Raw genomic sequence first — 15,560 nt, forward strand, 5'->3', positions numbered from 1 at the left:
CTGGAGGTAGTGTCTCCCATCCATGACACTATAACCAATGTTATTCTTTTGATGAAAACATTAATTCAAGGGATAAAAATCTCTCCATGCTGTGTTGAACCTCCTTACTATTTCTCTGGTGGTTTCTATCCCCTTAGCCACTCAAGATCAACTAGCACATACCTGAAACAAACTATGCTGCCCACTCCATCCTGTCCAAGACCCTATCTGTCCTCTATAGCAGGATTCTGTTACATTATCCCAATGTCTTGACCATCTTTTTTTTTTCAAGATTTATTCATTTTATTCATATGAGTACACTGTCGCTGTCTTCAGACACCAGAAGAGGGCATCAGATTCCATTACAGATGGTTGTGAACCACTATGTGGTTGCTGGGAATTGAACTCAGGAACTCTGGAAGAGCAGTCAGTGCTCTTAACCACTGAGCCATCTCTCCAGACCAGTCTTGGGCATCTTAAAGATTTATATACATGTTGTAAAATACAACAGCAAACATTTTTAAAAAGCATAGCCTTCATGGGGAAAAGACACCACTACCACCACCAAAATCATAAGGTTACTAAATAAAAACCCCAATGCCAGAGGTTGGCTACAGCTCTATGAACTGTAGAGGCCAGGGAGGAGGCACCAGAGTCCCCAAAATGATAAGGCTATTGCCAGAGTTGTTGACGGCATGGCAGAAATAGAAGACCCTACTGCACACATGAGGAACTGACCCGGAAATGACCAGGAAGCACTTTTTCTGCTGGTGTTCTTAATGTTGGAAGGTGCTGTGCAGGCTGCTAGGGGAGACTTGTCATCCATAGTTCCGTTTGGCTGTGGTCCCTGTATGCTACATGATCAAAATGCCAAGGAAGAAAGACATGGCTGCAGATCCAATAGCAGCATTAAGTGTTTTTGGTGCAACCAACGATATTTCTGATTTACCCTCTGCCCCCCAGGGGGGCAGGTGGTGTTAGGACAAAAACCTGTGGCTGGGGAGGTCAGAGACTCCAGTGGGAAAAGAACTGCTATTGTTTTGTTAAAAGGATACAGTGTGCCTGTCAGACTGCCTTCTAAATATTTGTGCCTCCACCCTGTGAATTGTTGTTGCTGCCAGTCCCCAACAGAAAGAGGGGAACTTCTTTCGCTAATTTTTAAAATTACATGGAGTGTGTGTGTGTGTGTGTGTGTGTGTGTGTGTTGGAAGAGAAAAATTTGTAAGAGTTAGTTCTCTTTCCATCATGTAGGTCCTCTGTGATGCGGTGCAGTCCGGACATTCACAGTATACTGGATTCTCATCTCTAGGTTTCCTTCCTGTTCCTCTTATCCCCACAGTTGGGAAGACTGTGGTGTTTACAGTCCAAGTTGTTCTCATTTCTATGTCCCATGTTGGCCACCTGGACCCAACTGCCCTTGACGGCTGGAAGCCTAGAGTTCACAGAGACTCAGAGACATGGGGTTGGCCTGGCTGCTAAACTGTTCCTCATGCTGTCTCTGGCTCAGGGTACCACTCCAGTTCCAATATCCCTTTCTTCCTAAAGAGGGATACTTTATCTGTACCTGAATTTAAGGTCAGAGATCTTAGGAGGGACACTGCCTCTCTGTCCCTGTGGGGAGCTGGGTCAGGTTAGGCTTGGATCTGACATATTCCCTTACAAGAGGCTCCAGTGCAGAAGGTTTGATCTGTAGCTGGTGGTGCCACTGAGAATGCTAACATCCTTAATCATTGATCCATAGGACTGGAGAGATGGCTCAGCGGTTAAGAGCACTGAGAGCTCTTCCAGAGGTCCTGAGTTCAATTCCCAGCAACCACATGGTGGCTCACAACCATCTGTAACGGGATCTGATTTCCTCTTCTGGTGTGTCTGAAGACAGCGACAGTGCACTCATACATAAAATAAGTAAATAAATAAATCTTAAAAAATAAAAAGTTAATCCACATCACTGGGCAGTGGTGGCGCACGCCTTTAATCCCAGCACTCAAGATGCAGAGGCAGACAGGTCTCTGAGTTGGAGGCCAACCTGGTCTACAGAGTTCCAGGATAGCCAGAGCTACGCAGGGAAATGGGATCGTAGCTTAATGGGCTATTAGCAGATAGGGCCTTTTGGAAGGATGCATCTTATCCACACACACACATACTCTGTCTCCTTGCTTTTTGTCTGTCCTGAATGCCAAGAGGTTCAGCCTCATCCAAGTCCCAAAACAATGGAGCCAGCCAACTTTGAATCCCAAAACAATGGAAACTAAGCCAAAATTTTTTCCTCTCTCCAGTTCACACACAAACACACACACACATTAGCTTGCATGTATGTGGAAGTGAATGCATAGAACCATGAAAGCGGAATGGTATTCATGTGGCAGTCATAAGACAACTTACTATATACTCAATTCTATCCTCCAATGTATGGGCCCCCAGGCACTGAACTCCGGTCATCAGGCGTGATGTAAAACTCCGTAAGCCACTAAACCATCTCACCAGCCCGAGTTTGTTTCTGTTGTTTTGAATCTAAGTACTAACAAGGGAGGCTTCTGGAAACCTGCTCAGATCTCAGTCCCACCTTCTTTTCTTTTCATGAGCATGGGTATTTTTTTTTCTGCGTGTATGTCTATGCACCATGTGTGTGACTGGTGCCTATGGAAACCAGAGAAGGTATCAGATTCTGAGGAACCGGACTTACAGTTATGAGCTTCCATTTGGAAGCTGGGAACGGAACTTTGGTTCTCTGGAAGAGCGGCCAGTGCTCTGAGCTTCTGAGCCTTCCCTCCAGCCTCCTGGTCCCATCTTGAAATAAGACATGTATGCTGTTCCCAAGCCTGTGCGGCTGACACAGTATATCCTGGTTCTGCTCACGTTTGATTTTATGATGAGGAAGGGTCCCCAGGAATTTGCACTGTTTCACCAGGGACTGAGACAAGGTCTTGCTATTTACCACAGGTTGGCTTTGTTGTTCAGGCTGGCACTGAATTTGAAGTAATTCTCCTGTTTCAGCCTTCTGAGTGCTGGAATTATAGGCTCTCACCAGCACACCTGGCTGGCATTGCAGTTTAAATCAGAGAAGCTGGAGGCTTTGAAGAATCCAGGCTTGGGATTTATGACAGGCTACATCATTTTCAGGGTCCACAGCAAATGAAAATGCATGGTCCCTTTGTTCAAAATCATTTAAGAATTCATGGCCTGCTTGATCTGCATAGGGAGCTACAGGTCAAATAAGGGCTTTGTAGTGAGATTCGGACTCAAAACAAACAAACAAACCAGCTATAGGAGGGAATCAACCAAGTTCATGGTTCTGGTCACTTCCTCGTGAAGGTGCCCCTGCTTCAACCACGGACACTGTATATCTCCCGAGCTCACCAGGCTTCAGCCTGAATGTTTCTGGGCCTCAGTTTCCCACTCTGTGAAGTGAGGGAATCCTTGGGCCCTAGTCTTCCTTCCGAGCTAACTTTCAGGAACCAACCGTCTCCCTGGATCCCAATCTCCCCTGTCTCCTGTCCCGACCATGGAAGATGGATGATATGTGATTCAGTTTACACATGAGGTACAGGGGCCCCTGTCAAGCCAGTCCTCTGTGCTGTGATTCATCCTTCCTTGTGGGTCCTGGGGCCAGAGCTGGACAGCAGCCCTTTGGGAGTCTCATGAGGAAGACTGGGAAAGGAGGGCAAGAACTGCTCGTGACAGGATGACTCAAGCTAGAGAGGCAGCGTGGGGGATGGGAGGCTGGGCAGCTCCTGTGTTTTCTCCAGCTTTGGCCTTCCAAGGTTCAGCAGATAGAGCAAGCAAAAACACAAAGCCACTAATAAACTCTTTGTTTCAGATACCCAGTGGATACTTTCCAAGTGTGTCTCAAGTGCCTCACAGGTTCTGCTTTTGTTAGTTTTGTACTTGTCCCTATTTTTTTGTGCAGGAAGCTTACCTTTAGAGTTGGGTGTGGCATCATATGCCCAGCCCTCAGGCAGCAGAGGCAGGCGGATCTCTAAGACTTTGAGACCAACTTGGTGTCCACAGGGAGCTCCAGGCCAGCCAAAGCTATGTATGCAGTGAAGCCCTGTCTCAAAAGCAATCAAATGAATGTGAAATTCAATTTAAACAGGCTTTCTATATATATTTTATCTGGCATGTCAAGATCCTGGGAGTTGGGGAGCTCCCACTCTAGTACAATTGTGACCCTTCCATCCAGACATAGCAGTAACTCTGACTGATGAAACTCTGGGGGGACTGCTGAAAAGCTAGGGGAAGGTTGGGAGAAGGAGAAGGTCACAGGAAGGAGAGATCTTATCTGGCGGGGCAGCTTTGGAGGCTGTGCTGGGCTAGCCCACAGGAAGCAGAGAGGGTGTGTGTGTGTAACCTTCCTGGGGACGCTTACACTTCCATCCGAAGCAGGATACTGTGGCAATTGTGTAGCTTCAGGCAAGCGCCAGCATAGGTTTGGCACCTAGGCATCAGGCTGGAAATGGACAGGATGTGTTAATAATGACAGAGTCAGGACTTCACACACAAGTATGCACATGACATGGAGCCACACCCAGTCCCTATTTATAAATCCTGACCAGGCAAGGGGAAAGAAAGAAAGAAAGAAAGAAAGAAACAAACAAACAAACAAACAAACAAAAAAAAAAAAAAAAAAAAAAACAGAATCCACAAAGGAAAGAAAGATTGATCAATAGCTTTCAGATGATGCAACGTCACAAAAACACGAGTGACAATTTGGGAGGCAATGGCTCTGAAATATGTCATAGCTGGAATATCCAAGCACTTTGTCCAGTAAAAGAGAAAACGCAGGAAAACAAAACAGAGTAACTGTTCCCACCCTAACGTGTGTTTTAAATAATATTAAGTTTAGGTCAGGGGTTTCTGGGTAGAACAAACGGCCCTTCATCACGCGAGTGGGGCTCCCCTAATCCATGGAAGACCTAATCACACAAAAAGATGGGCTTGGATTTCCCCTCTACCTTCAGCTTTCCTGGGCTTGAGCCTCAGTGCAGTCTCAGACGGGGACTAGAGATGTGGCTCAGAGGTAGACTGTTTGCCGTACATACCCCAGCCCTACACAAAAAAAAAAAAAACAAAAAAACAAAAAAACAAAAAACAAACAAACAAACAAACAAAAAAACCCCCCAAAAAAAACAAAACAGAGGCTGGAGACGAAGGCATGGCTCAGCAGGTCAAGTGGTGTGAGGACTGTGCACATCCTTTGCAACGAGGGAGGGAATGGAGACAGGTACATCCCAAGCCCAAGTCAGTCCAGCTGAAATGGCTGTCCACCGGTTCTGTGGGTGATTGAGGATGTATCAAAAGATCATGTAGCGATGAACACATTACCACTGCGTGCCTTCAATTCTAGCAATTGTGAGGCAGAGGCAGGTGGATCACTGTGAATTCCAGGCCAGGCTGGTCTACAGGTTACACAGTGAGATCCTATCTCAAAAAAAGAAAAAGAAAAGTTGGTGAGGATGGGGAGAACTGAAATCCTCGTGTGTTTGTTGTTGGTGGGAAAACAAATTGGTACAGCCGGGTTGGAGGGATGGCTCGGTGGTTAAGAGCACTGACTGCTCTCCCAGAGGTCCTGAGTTCAATTCCCAGCAACCACATGGTGGCTCACAACCATCTGTAATGGGATCTGATGCCACTCTGTTGTGCACTTACAAGTAATAAATAAATAAACAAACAAATAAAATGTACAAAATGGCACAGCCACTTTGGAAAAACATTCTCACCGTCGCTCAAAAGGTTTAGCATAGAACTTAGGTCACTATGTGACCTCAAAATTTCATTGCTATGTAAGAGGAATGAAAACGTGGACATATGAAAAACCGAGGATCTCTAGCGGTGCTGTTTGGATGCTCATCATCCAGGAGGGACCAGTGCCCTGACAGCCAGCCAGCTAATAGTCCTTTGCCTGATGGTGAAGCCACTCACCTGGAGGAGGCAGAAACAAAGGGCTGCAGTCAAACTGCTCACTGTGACGTTGAGGAAGCATCTGGATCAGATTCTGATGTGGCACAAGGGACACCACAGAAACTGTGGGCTTCCCGGTGATCCGTACTCTTGGGTTTTCTAGAATCAAGTTATAAAGAATCTTTTTTTTTTTTTTTTTTTTTTTTTTTTGTAGGCTGTGTGACTTTTGAGACTTGAATAAATCTTGAATAAATATCTGATAGGACACTGATATCAGACCAGAAACACTCAATTCTAGCTTAGTAAACACATGAGTTTAAAGTATAGATGATTCAAAGACAGCTGTATCACCTAAAGGCCACCCCAGCATTAGAGACACCTCAGGAAAGCTGTATCTCTAGAGCTCCCTGGTGACATGACTTTCAGGTGCTACCCCATGAATCTTGCAACTTTCAGGATTTTCCTTGGTTTTGTAAGTTGAATTTTCTTCCTGGGTATCTGTCTACAATTTTCTTTTCACCTTTTAAATCTTACATGAGTTTTCTTTTTCTCCCTAAGAGGTGAGGTTTCATTTTAAGGAAAATAGCTACACAACACCCCAATATTTCTGCTTTTTAGCAAAATTTTTGTGCTATCCTGTTTTATTTAAAATATGTTTTAGTAGTCCTAGAATATAATTTTCCATTTTCCACAAGCACTTACAAAACTGGTGTAAGTTTTAGGGTTGGAGAGACAGCTTAGCTGTTAGGAACACTTACTGGTCTTGTAGAGGATTTAGTCTGCAGCATTCACACTGGGCTGTAACTCCAAGTCCAGGGATCCTCTGGCCCCCAAAGGTTCCTGCATATACATGATGCATATAAATTTATGTATGCATATATGCATATAACTTTAATTTTTTTTTACGAAGCTTACAAAAACAAAGTTCTAAAATAGTAACTAAGAAGAGGGCAAGCTGGATAAAGGGGCTCAGATCCCAGCGCTTAAGAATCTGAGGCATCAGGATCAAGGTCAGGGAGTTCAAGGCTGGTCTAGGGTAAAAAGTGTATTTGAAGTCTGACATTATGTCTCCAAAGAGGGGGTAGGGATGGGACACAGCCCGTTTGTTCATGTCTATAATTTCAGCTCAAGGGTCCAAGTTTAAGGTCTATATGGGCCACATAGTGAGTTGAAGGTTAGCCCGGAAAACTCAGGAAGACTCCATCTCAAAATAAAAATTAAAAAAAGAAAATCAAAGAGGCTGATCTCCTATGGTAAGATGGAGGCAGGCAGGGTCAAGAAAGTCATTTGGAGGCTTAAGGGCCAGGTATCAGGAAGCACAGGGCACAGAGGCAAAAACAAGGCAGACATGCTGGGGTGGTGGCGGCTGTGGTGGCCCACGCCTTTAAATCTCAGCACCAAGAGGCTGGGGGAGGTGGATCTCTGTGAGTTTGAGGCCAACCTGGTCTACAGAGCGAGTTCCAGGCTTTCTTGAAAAAAAAAAAAAGAAAGAAACAAGGTGGGCAGAGGTTGACTGTTAAAATGTTGTTTTCTGCCATATGAAAGCCTATTCCCGCTCACTCCTTCCTTCTGACGGAAACCGACCCTCTCCTGATGGAAGAGAGCACCGCCTAAGCTGCAGCCCCAGAGTTCTGTCCCTTTTTATTCCCTTTTTTCTCTTGAGGAAGTGCTGCCTCTGGGATGTAACTCAGTTGGTAGCACTTGCTCGGCACCCACAAGGCCCTAGGTCTAATCCCAGCACCAAATATACTAAATGTGGCTTTCTGCACTTGCAATCGTGACGCTTGGGTGGTGGGGGGGGGGGCAGAAAACGAGAAGTTCTTGGTTACCCTCAGCTGTCAAGCTGAAGCTAGTCCGGAACACAGGAAACTCTGACTCAGAGGGAGTGCTGCAATGTTGCTGAGGCTGGCTTCGATCTCTTGGGGTTAAGCAACACCCATAGCCTCAGTAGAAGCATAAGCAATGGTCTTGTAGGACACCGATGTAAATGTCATGGAACACCTATGTCAACATCAGCAGGGTGCTCTAGTCTTACACCTTTTCCTGGACTCCTGCAGCTCCAGTGGAAGAAACTCCCACGGAATTCCACAACCCTGCACAACTCCCTCTGCACGACTCCCACTGTCCTGAATTGTATGGCTGACCCCCATGGTCCTGGCTGGACCCCCAGTAAAGGTTTCTGCTTCTAGGGGTAGGAGTAGGGTAACCTACCTTCCATTCTGAAAGCAAACACAGCCTTTTCTCAAGGCCCAGTCTTGGCCTTCCTTAGAGCCTGTCTTCTTGGCCCTCTCCAATCACCTGTCTGGCCCAGGCCCTTTGGCACTCGGCAGTCTGCCTCTTGTTTCTGCTGCTAATCTCTCTATCCGCCCACCATAACAATCCCTCAATCGACAGACCCCAGCCTGCTGGCAAGCTCACGCCACACTTTAAAAAAAAAGATTTATTTATTTTATTTATATGAGTACTCTGTAGCTAGTGTGTCTGACACACCAGAAGGGGTTCTGAGCTACCACGTGGTTGCTGGGAACTGAACTCACAGTGCCCCCTACACGCTTAGCTCACGCCCAAGGCCCTTTTCGTGAATGTGGCTTTCATCCCTTGCTAGAGGCTCTTTCCCGTCTAGTTTCAAGTTCCCCCGTCCCGCCTAATCAGCGGTTTAAAATTCTTCCAGATTCAATTTAAAGCAGCACTATCAAGCTGGATTTAAATCTCTTCCCCCACCTAGAGCCAATCCCCTGCCTCCTCCCCTACACACACCTATAGTGCCAGGTACTCGCCCTTGAACCTTTATTAGATTTAGTCTAGGACGCTCTCTCCATTCAAACCCCGGACTATTTATCAACAACCTCACAACCATCTTTCAACTTGTTTCTCGAGCCCTGACTGTCAGGTGTGAAAAGACGGAGAATGTACAAAAGTCCCGGTCCAGAAGCAGGAAGTCTCCCCAGTAAACGACCTTGAACGCATGCCCTCAGGGCAGCTCTCTTAGCGGAGGCCTTTTGCTCGCAGGTGTGTCTCTAGAACACCCGGCCCGGCGCCGCCAAAACCGGAGGAAAAAGCTGCAGAACGAGCCAGCGCTGCCCTGGGGGAGGCGGGCTATGCTGTCATATGATTCTCTAATCACATGATCCCTAGAAATAGGGTGTGGGGAGAGAGAGAGGAAAGGGAGGAGGAATGTGAACTGAGTAGAAAAGAAACACAGCATTCCAGGAGAGTCCCGCCTCTACGTAAATAAGTAACCAATGGAAGCCCTGGCTCTCCGAGCCATGGCTAATGGAAATTGAGGTGGGCGGGCCATCGCGTGGCCAAGCCCTAGTCCTGGAGCTGACCGCCAGACGCCTCCCAGGGAGCGCGGACCCCGACGCAGGTAGGAGGACCATTTGCAGACATCTCCCCGGCTACTGTCCAGAGGCCTGACCAGACTGCTGCGCAACTGAGGGTCCTCTGGAGTCTCAGGTCAGAGACAAGAGATCTGCCTCTTGAAACCCCCTTAGGGGTTTCTGATGCACTAACGAGGTTTTATCTATCTCCCTCTCTCTTTTTTTTAATGGAGAGGGGAGCAGTTGTTATAGATACCCCCCCACTCCCAATAAGAGGCTCCTCTTGCCCAGCTTGTCGGAAATCTGCAGGCCTTTCTCCGGGACAGGAACCACCCCACTCTTGGGCCAGCTTCTCTCTGTACTGTACCTCCCGCAGTTATCTCCGGGTCCTGGCTCTTTCTCTTTCTGATGCTGCAAGTGGTCTCTGCGGTGCCGTGCAGTGGGTGGGGATCTCCCGCCCTTGGTCCCTAGAGCTCAGAGGGGTTGGGAGCAGGACCCGGGAGTGATGGCTGAATTCCTGGGTTGTGTCCGCTTTATTTCCTTTCTTGGGGGCGAGGGAGCTTAACTTCCGCCTCTCCCCGCCACTTTTCCCAGTTCCTTCTTGTGTGGATTGGCTCACCTTTTCGGAAATTCATCTCCCTTTGACACTCGGAGTTGGGGGGTGCCACCTAGTGGAAGATGTCGGAGCTAGGGCTTTGAAAGGCTCCTGTTCTCCCCAGCTATGTAGTGTAGAGGTGGCCAGAGGCTCACCACACCCTAGCCCTATTGAGAGGAATTGGGTTTCACCTACACTTCCTGATTAGGGCATGGCCTCTGGGATGTTTTTTGACTTAGGTGAAAGGGCACCTGAAAAGACCTAAAGAAGGAAAGAGAGAGAGAGAAAGAGATGACAGATCCTTCTATGTAGCCCAGGCTGGCCTCGGATTCACCTTGCAGCCCAGGTTGGCCTGACACTTGCAACCCTCCTACCTCAGCCTCCCAAATGCTGGGTTCCAAAGCATGTCAGGCATACGTGGGTGGCATCTCCTGCTATTCATAGCTACCAGTCATTCATGGCCACCAGTGTCCAGGCGGAGATTAAAGACTTGAGAAACAGGGAACAATTTCTGAGGCCCTCAGCCATAGAGTGTCACTTCCAGGACTAAAAACCCAAGTGTAGATTCTAGGAAGTCCCTGTTTCTATCCTGCTTGGGTCACCTGCCCAAGAAATGCTCTGCCCCGTCCCTCGGTTTGAACCTCTGGCCTCTGGGATTCAGGGTCCTTCCCTGGCGATGTGCAGGGACACCCGTTGGCATATGAACCCAGTCCAGTATCCTGTCCTTTTCTCCTGATTTGATCCTGAGGCATGGATTCGAGGAGTGAACGTAATATTGCAATTCCTGCTTTCCATAGTTGTTGCTGAGAAATACAGTAAGGAGCAGGGAATGGCTCCGTAGAGGGTCTTTGAATACTGCTGGGTTTGTCACCCTAGGCAGAGGAGCGGCATTCTGGGTTGTGGGGTAGGCCAGCTGAGCTGGGAAAGGCTCACTGGGGAAGTGAGAGTCTCGGTTCTCCTGCTGAGGCAGCGAAGCAGTGTACTGGGTCTTTTCACTTGCAGCTGAGTTTCAGTTTCTGAGCAGGGAGAGCCAGAGGCGGTCTGTTTGAGGAGTCCAAAGGGGCCCTGGCGTTGTCGGGAAGGGCTCACCAGGAAGTTAGCTTTGAGGATGACCAAGGAGCCTCTGTGTCCCCTTCCTTTGGGTGGGGTGGGGACAGTTGTGGGTAGGCAGTGGCTAGCCAGTAGGGAAGCCAGCCCAGACCCCACTGGCCACTGTACTTCTGTTTCTGTTTTTGCAACTTTCTCTACTGCTCAGTTTCCCGTATAATCATGTGACTGATGACTCCGTCCCCCTAGGCCTTTGAAAGCTACAGGTGGCAGTTCAGTACCAGGTGGGGAAGGGGTGGAGGGGGCTGGCCTCCTATGGCTGCTGAAGTCTCCCCTGCCTTCCAGTTAGTCCACAGATCAAAGCCACATGCCTTTCTGGCTGCCATGACCCCCACCCTCCTCTCCACTCACGGAGAGTCTCGGGTATTAGGCCGTATGTGAGGACAGGAACAGACACTTGTGTCCCTGCCTGGGTTCATGCTCACAGTGTGTGCAAGCGTAGGATGCTGACTCAGGCGGCACATCTGCTTGCTTTCCTGCTCACTTGTCGATAAACCCAAGGCCTTGGCCTGTGCGCATGGGGAGCACATGGCCTCAGAGCAGAAGGTGGCACAGGCTTTAAAGATGGTTGCCAAACTTTGCTTGGCATTTGCAGACAGACCATGTGGATCCTGGTGAGCTGTCTGGCCTTAGTGGCAGGGCTGGTGGCCGGAACCCAGTGTCCAGATGGTCAGTTCTGTCCTGTTGCCTGCTGCCTTGACCAGGGAGGAGCCAACTACAGCTGCTGTAACCCTCTTCTGGTGAGTGTCTCATGCCCCAGTTGGCAGCTTGGACCTTCTGAAGGGCTGGCTACCGTGGATTGGCCGGAGGACTGGCACATATCCTTTGATTGATGTCATCTCTTCTTTCCAGGACACGTGGCCTATAACAACGAGTCGTCGTCTAGGTGGCTCCTGCCAGATCGGTGGCCGCTGTCCTGCTGGCTACTCTTGTCTTCTCACTGAGTCTGGGGCTTCCAGCTGTTGTCCGTTCTCTCAGGTGAGGCCGCCATTGGCTTGGAGAATTGGGAGGTGCCTAAAAACTGCATTTGCTCCTTTCTCTCACTCCTCCAGTCCCAGGCAAAAGGCTCTTGCTCACACAGGCGTCTCTGCATCCACAGGGCGTATCTTGCGGTGACGGCCACCACTGCTGCCCCCGGGGCTTCCGCTGTAGTGCGGATGGGAAATCCTGCTTCCGAACATCAGGTGCTGTGGGACACAAGGGAGGGGGGCAGGTGGGGAGGGGACATTGAATAGTTCCTCAAGTGCCCCGGAGCCCAACTGCCTGGGTGGCCCTGATTCTTGAACAGAGGAGCAGTTATGACAGAAGGTGATAGACAAGTTTGCACAACTCTGGGTGTTGTGGGACAAGGAGAGGCCATGCTGGAGTGATTTAGCACCAGCCTGGTTTCACCAGATGCCTTAGTTGTCTTTCTGTGGTAGGGCTAACTGGTGGGATCCTGGGAGATCACCTAAGCCCTGGGACCAACCCCTAAACCTCCTGCATCTGGACCTGCAGTCCCTTAAGAGATCAGAGATGGTTCTGGGAGTGACTTTTACCAACTGGATTAATGGAATTCTGGAATCTTCTATCTGCAGATAACCTCGTGGGTGCTGTCCAGTGTCCTGGTAGCCAGTTTGAATGTCCTGACTCCTCCACCTGCTGTGTTATGGTTGATGGTTCCTGGGGATGCTGTCCCATGCCTCAGGTATAGGTGTGGGAAATGGTGGCAGCTATGGGTAGAGGGACTGAGCTAGGAGCTGGGGCTGACGCAGATGGATTTAGGACCATCTGTCTCTTCTCAGGCCTCTTGCTGTGAAGACAGAGTACATTGCTGTCCCCATGGGGCCTTCTGTGACCTGGTTCACACGCGATGCATTTCACCCACGGGCACCCAAACCCTACCAAAGAAGAAGTTCCCTGCACAAAGGACCAACAGGGCAGGTGAAGAGGCTGGAAGTCACCCAGCTAGCACCTGGTGGGGAAGCCATTTTTAACTCTTGTCTGGGGAGAAGTTCCCTCCGACAGCCCCTCCCCTCACCTCATTGTTTTTTCAGTGGCTTTGCCCTTTTCTGTGGTGTGCCCTGATGCTAAGACCCAGTGCCCTGATGATTCTACCTGCTGTGAGCTGCCCACTGGGAAGTATGGCTGCTGTCCAATGCCCAACGTGAGTGAATAGCTGGATTCCACTGGCCCAGACAGATCCTTCCAAGGGGGGCTCCAGGCACTGGGCTGATCCCTGAGAGCCTCAAGGCTCGTGCTTCCCCCTAGTGGCGGATTGGAGAAGTGCATGCTATCAGCCTGGCTTGCTCCCTATGCTCACTAAAGACTGGAGTTGAGAGACACCTATACTTGTCCCACGCTAGGCTATCTGCTGTTCCGACCACCTGCACTGCTGCCCCCAGGACACTGTATGTGACCTGATCCAGAGTAAGTGCCTATCCAAGGACTACAGTACGGATCTCCTGACCAAGCTGCCTGGATACCCAGGTACGGGACCAGACTGGACCCCATTTCATCTGCTCAGTAAAGAGGGGGTTCTCCTCGGTTATGAAACGGGTGGGTTTTGATCACTGCATGGAGGGACCCGGCAGGTGTAGACCCTCTACACTGGCCTTCCATGAGGTTCACTACGGCTGGGACAGCTATGGGCTCCATTCTTGACACCTGGTCCCACTGTCTCTGATGACTTCGTCTCTACCCACCTCACAGTGAAAGACGTGAAGTGTGACATGGAGATGAGCTGCCCTGATGGGTACACCTGCTGCCGCCTCAACACTGGGGCCTGGGGCTGCTGTCCATTTGCCAAGGTACTTGGGAGCGGTGGGCACGGTGGTCCAGGCAGATGGGGCAGCTAGCTTGGCCCCAGTGCTTAATGGCCTCTCTGTGTCTACCTTAGGCCGTGTGTTGCGAGGATCACATACATTGCTGCCCGGCAGGGTTTCAGTGTCACACAGAGACGGGAACCTGTGAACTGGGAGTCCTCCGGGTACCCTGGATGAAGAAAGTCACAGCCCTCCCCAGCCTGCCAGACCCACCAATCTTGAAGAGTGATGTCCCCTGTGATGACTTCAGTAGCTGTCCTACTGACAATACCTGCTGCAGACTCAGTTCTGGGGACTGGGGCTGCTGTCCCATCCCAGAGGTAACATAGGAAGGGGGATAACCCTGAGGGGATGGAGGTAGCATCTTGGGTAGCAGAATCCTACGCTTCTGCACTCTGCCTAGTCCAGGGTGGCACCAAGTGCTGTGATCTGTCCCCACCTAGAGAAGCTATGAGCAGGAGAGGTCGACTCCCATGATCCTTTGCAGGAACATTCTTCTCTGCCCACCCCTAGGCTGTCTGCTGCTCAGACCACGAGCACTGCTGCCCTCAGGGCTTCACGTGTATTGCTGAGGGGTACTGTCAGAAGGGAGACAGAATAGTGGCTGGCCTGGAGAAGATGCCCGCCCGCCAGACATCCCTACTCCAGATTGGAGATACTGGTTGTGACCAGCATACCAGCTGCCCAGTAGGGCAAACCTGCTGCCCAAGCCTGAAGGGAAGTTGGGCCTGCTGCCAGCTGCCCCATGTGAGTCTCCACCCGCAGCCCTGGGAGAAGGGAGCTGTGTTCTTGGGCTATGAGCTCAATGCCATTCCCTCAATCTACAGGCTGTGTGCTGTGAGGACCGGCAGCACTGTTGCCCGGCTGGGTACACCTGCAATGTGAAGGCAAGAACCTGTGAGAAGGGTGTGGGCTCCATCCTGCCTTCGGTGCACCTGACCTCAGGTCCCGAGGTTGGGAATGTGGATTGTGGAGCAGGGCACTTCTGCCATGATAACCAGACCTGTTGTAGAGACAGCCGAGGAGGCTGGGCCTGCTGTCCCTACCTAAAGGTCAGTGCCGTCCCTGACCCTGGAACTGGGTGTAGCCATGGCTGTGTTTTGTCTTGTCTAGTACTTACGCTCTCCCTCGACCCTCCAGGGTGTCTGCTGTACAGATGGACGTCACTGTTGTCCTGTTGGCTTCCACTGCTCAGCCAAGGGAACCAAGTGTTTGCGAAAGAAGACCCCTCGCTGGGACATGTTTTTGAGGGATCCAGCCCCAAGACCACTACTGTAAGGAAGGGCTAGAGACTAAAGAACTCCACAGTTCTGAGGGTATCCACCACTCAGACCTCTCTAGCACCTCTTCCTCTAGTCTCCCCAGCCTACTCGTTCTGAGTCACCCCATCACTATGGAAGGTGGGGGCCTCAAATTAAGACCTTCCTCCATGGAAAGAGGGCTGTGGCAAAAGCCCCGTGTCAAACTGCCATCTCTTTCGATTTCTGTGGACCTTGTGGCCAGGTGCTCTTCTCGATCCACAGGTGTTGTGTGAGCTTGCTTGTGGGTGCGTGTGTGCGCGCGTGTGCGTGATGCTCCAATAAAGTTTGTACACTTTCTTAACAGTGTCTGATTTGGTGCCCCCGGGCCCTCTGGTATCAGCATTCCCCGTGGGGGGCGGGGGAATAACCACACGCGAGCTCACACACAGCTTTAACCTCACCAGCTTTGTATTTTTTTTGTTGTTGTTGTCCAGAGTGTTGTCATCACATTATCCTCTAGTCCCCAGGACCGCCCCAGCCACCAGCCCTGTGACATCCAAGCAGCACCCCTCCCCTCCCAAGGGTCCACAGAGATTGTCCCTCCCTTCCCAGCCCT

General features: G+C 50.1%; 1 protein-coding gene across 2 annotated transcripts; it reads left to right on the forward strand.

Moving 5' to 3' along the window:
• Nucleotides 1-9,195: 9,195 nt before the first annotated feature.
• Nucleotides 9,196-15,301, forward strand: GRN (granulin precursor). Of its 2 annotated transcripts, none has more exons than XM_080924256.1 (13): nucleotides 9,196-9,333; nucleotides 11,495-11,639; nucleotides 11,752-11,877; nucleotides 11,999-12,083; nucleotides 12,477-12,586; nucleotides 12,684-12,822; nucleotides 12,936-13,045; nucleotides 13,245-13,368; nucleotides 13,591-13,688; nucleotides 13,778-14,023; nucleotides 14,217-14,450; nucleotides 14,531-14,755; nucleotides 14,844-15,301. In XM_080924256.1, the coding sequence occupies exons 2-13, from the start codon at nucleotides 11,502-11,504 to the stop codon at nucleotides 14,979-14,981; spliced, it is 1,773 nt and encodes a 590-aa protein (XP_080780382.1). In that variant the 5' UTR covers nucleotides 9,196-9,333; nucleotides 11,495-11,501; the 3' UTR covers nucleotides 14,982-15,301. The 2 variants fall into 2 exon arrangements, with proteins under 2 accessions (XP_080780382.1, XP_080780383.1); XM_080924257.1 differs by having other exon boundaries at nucleotides 9,201-9,244.
• Nucleotides 15,302-15,560: the final 259 nt, after the last annotated feature.

Source organism: Micromys minutus (assembly GCF_963924665.1).
Source record: "Micromys minutus genome assembly, chromosome: 10".
Taxonomy (NCBI): Eukaryota; Metazoa; Chordata; class Mammalia; order Rodentia; family Muridae; genus Micromys; species Micromys minutus.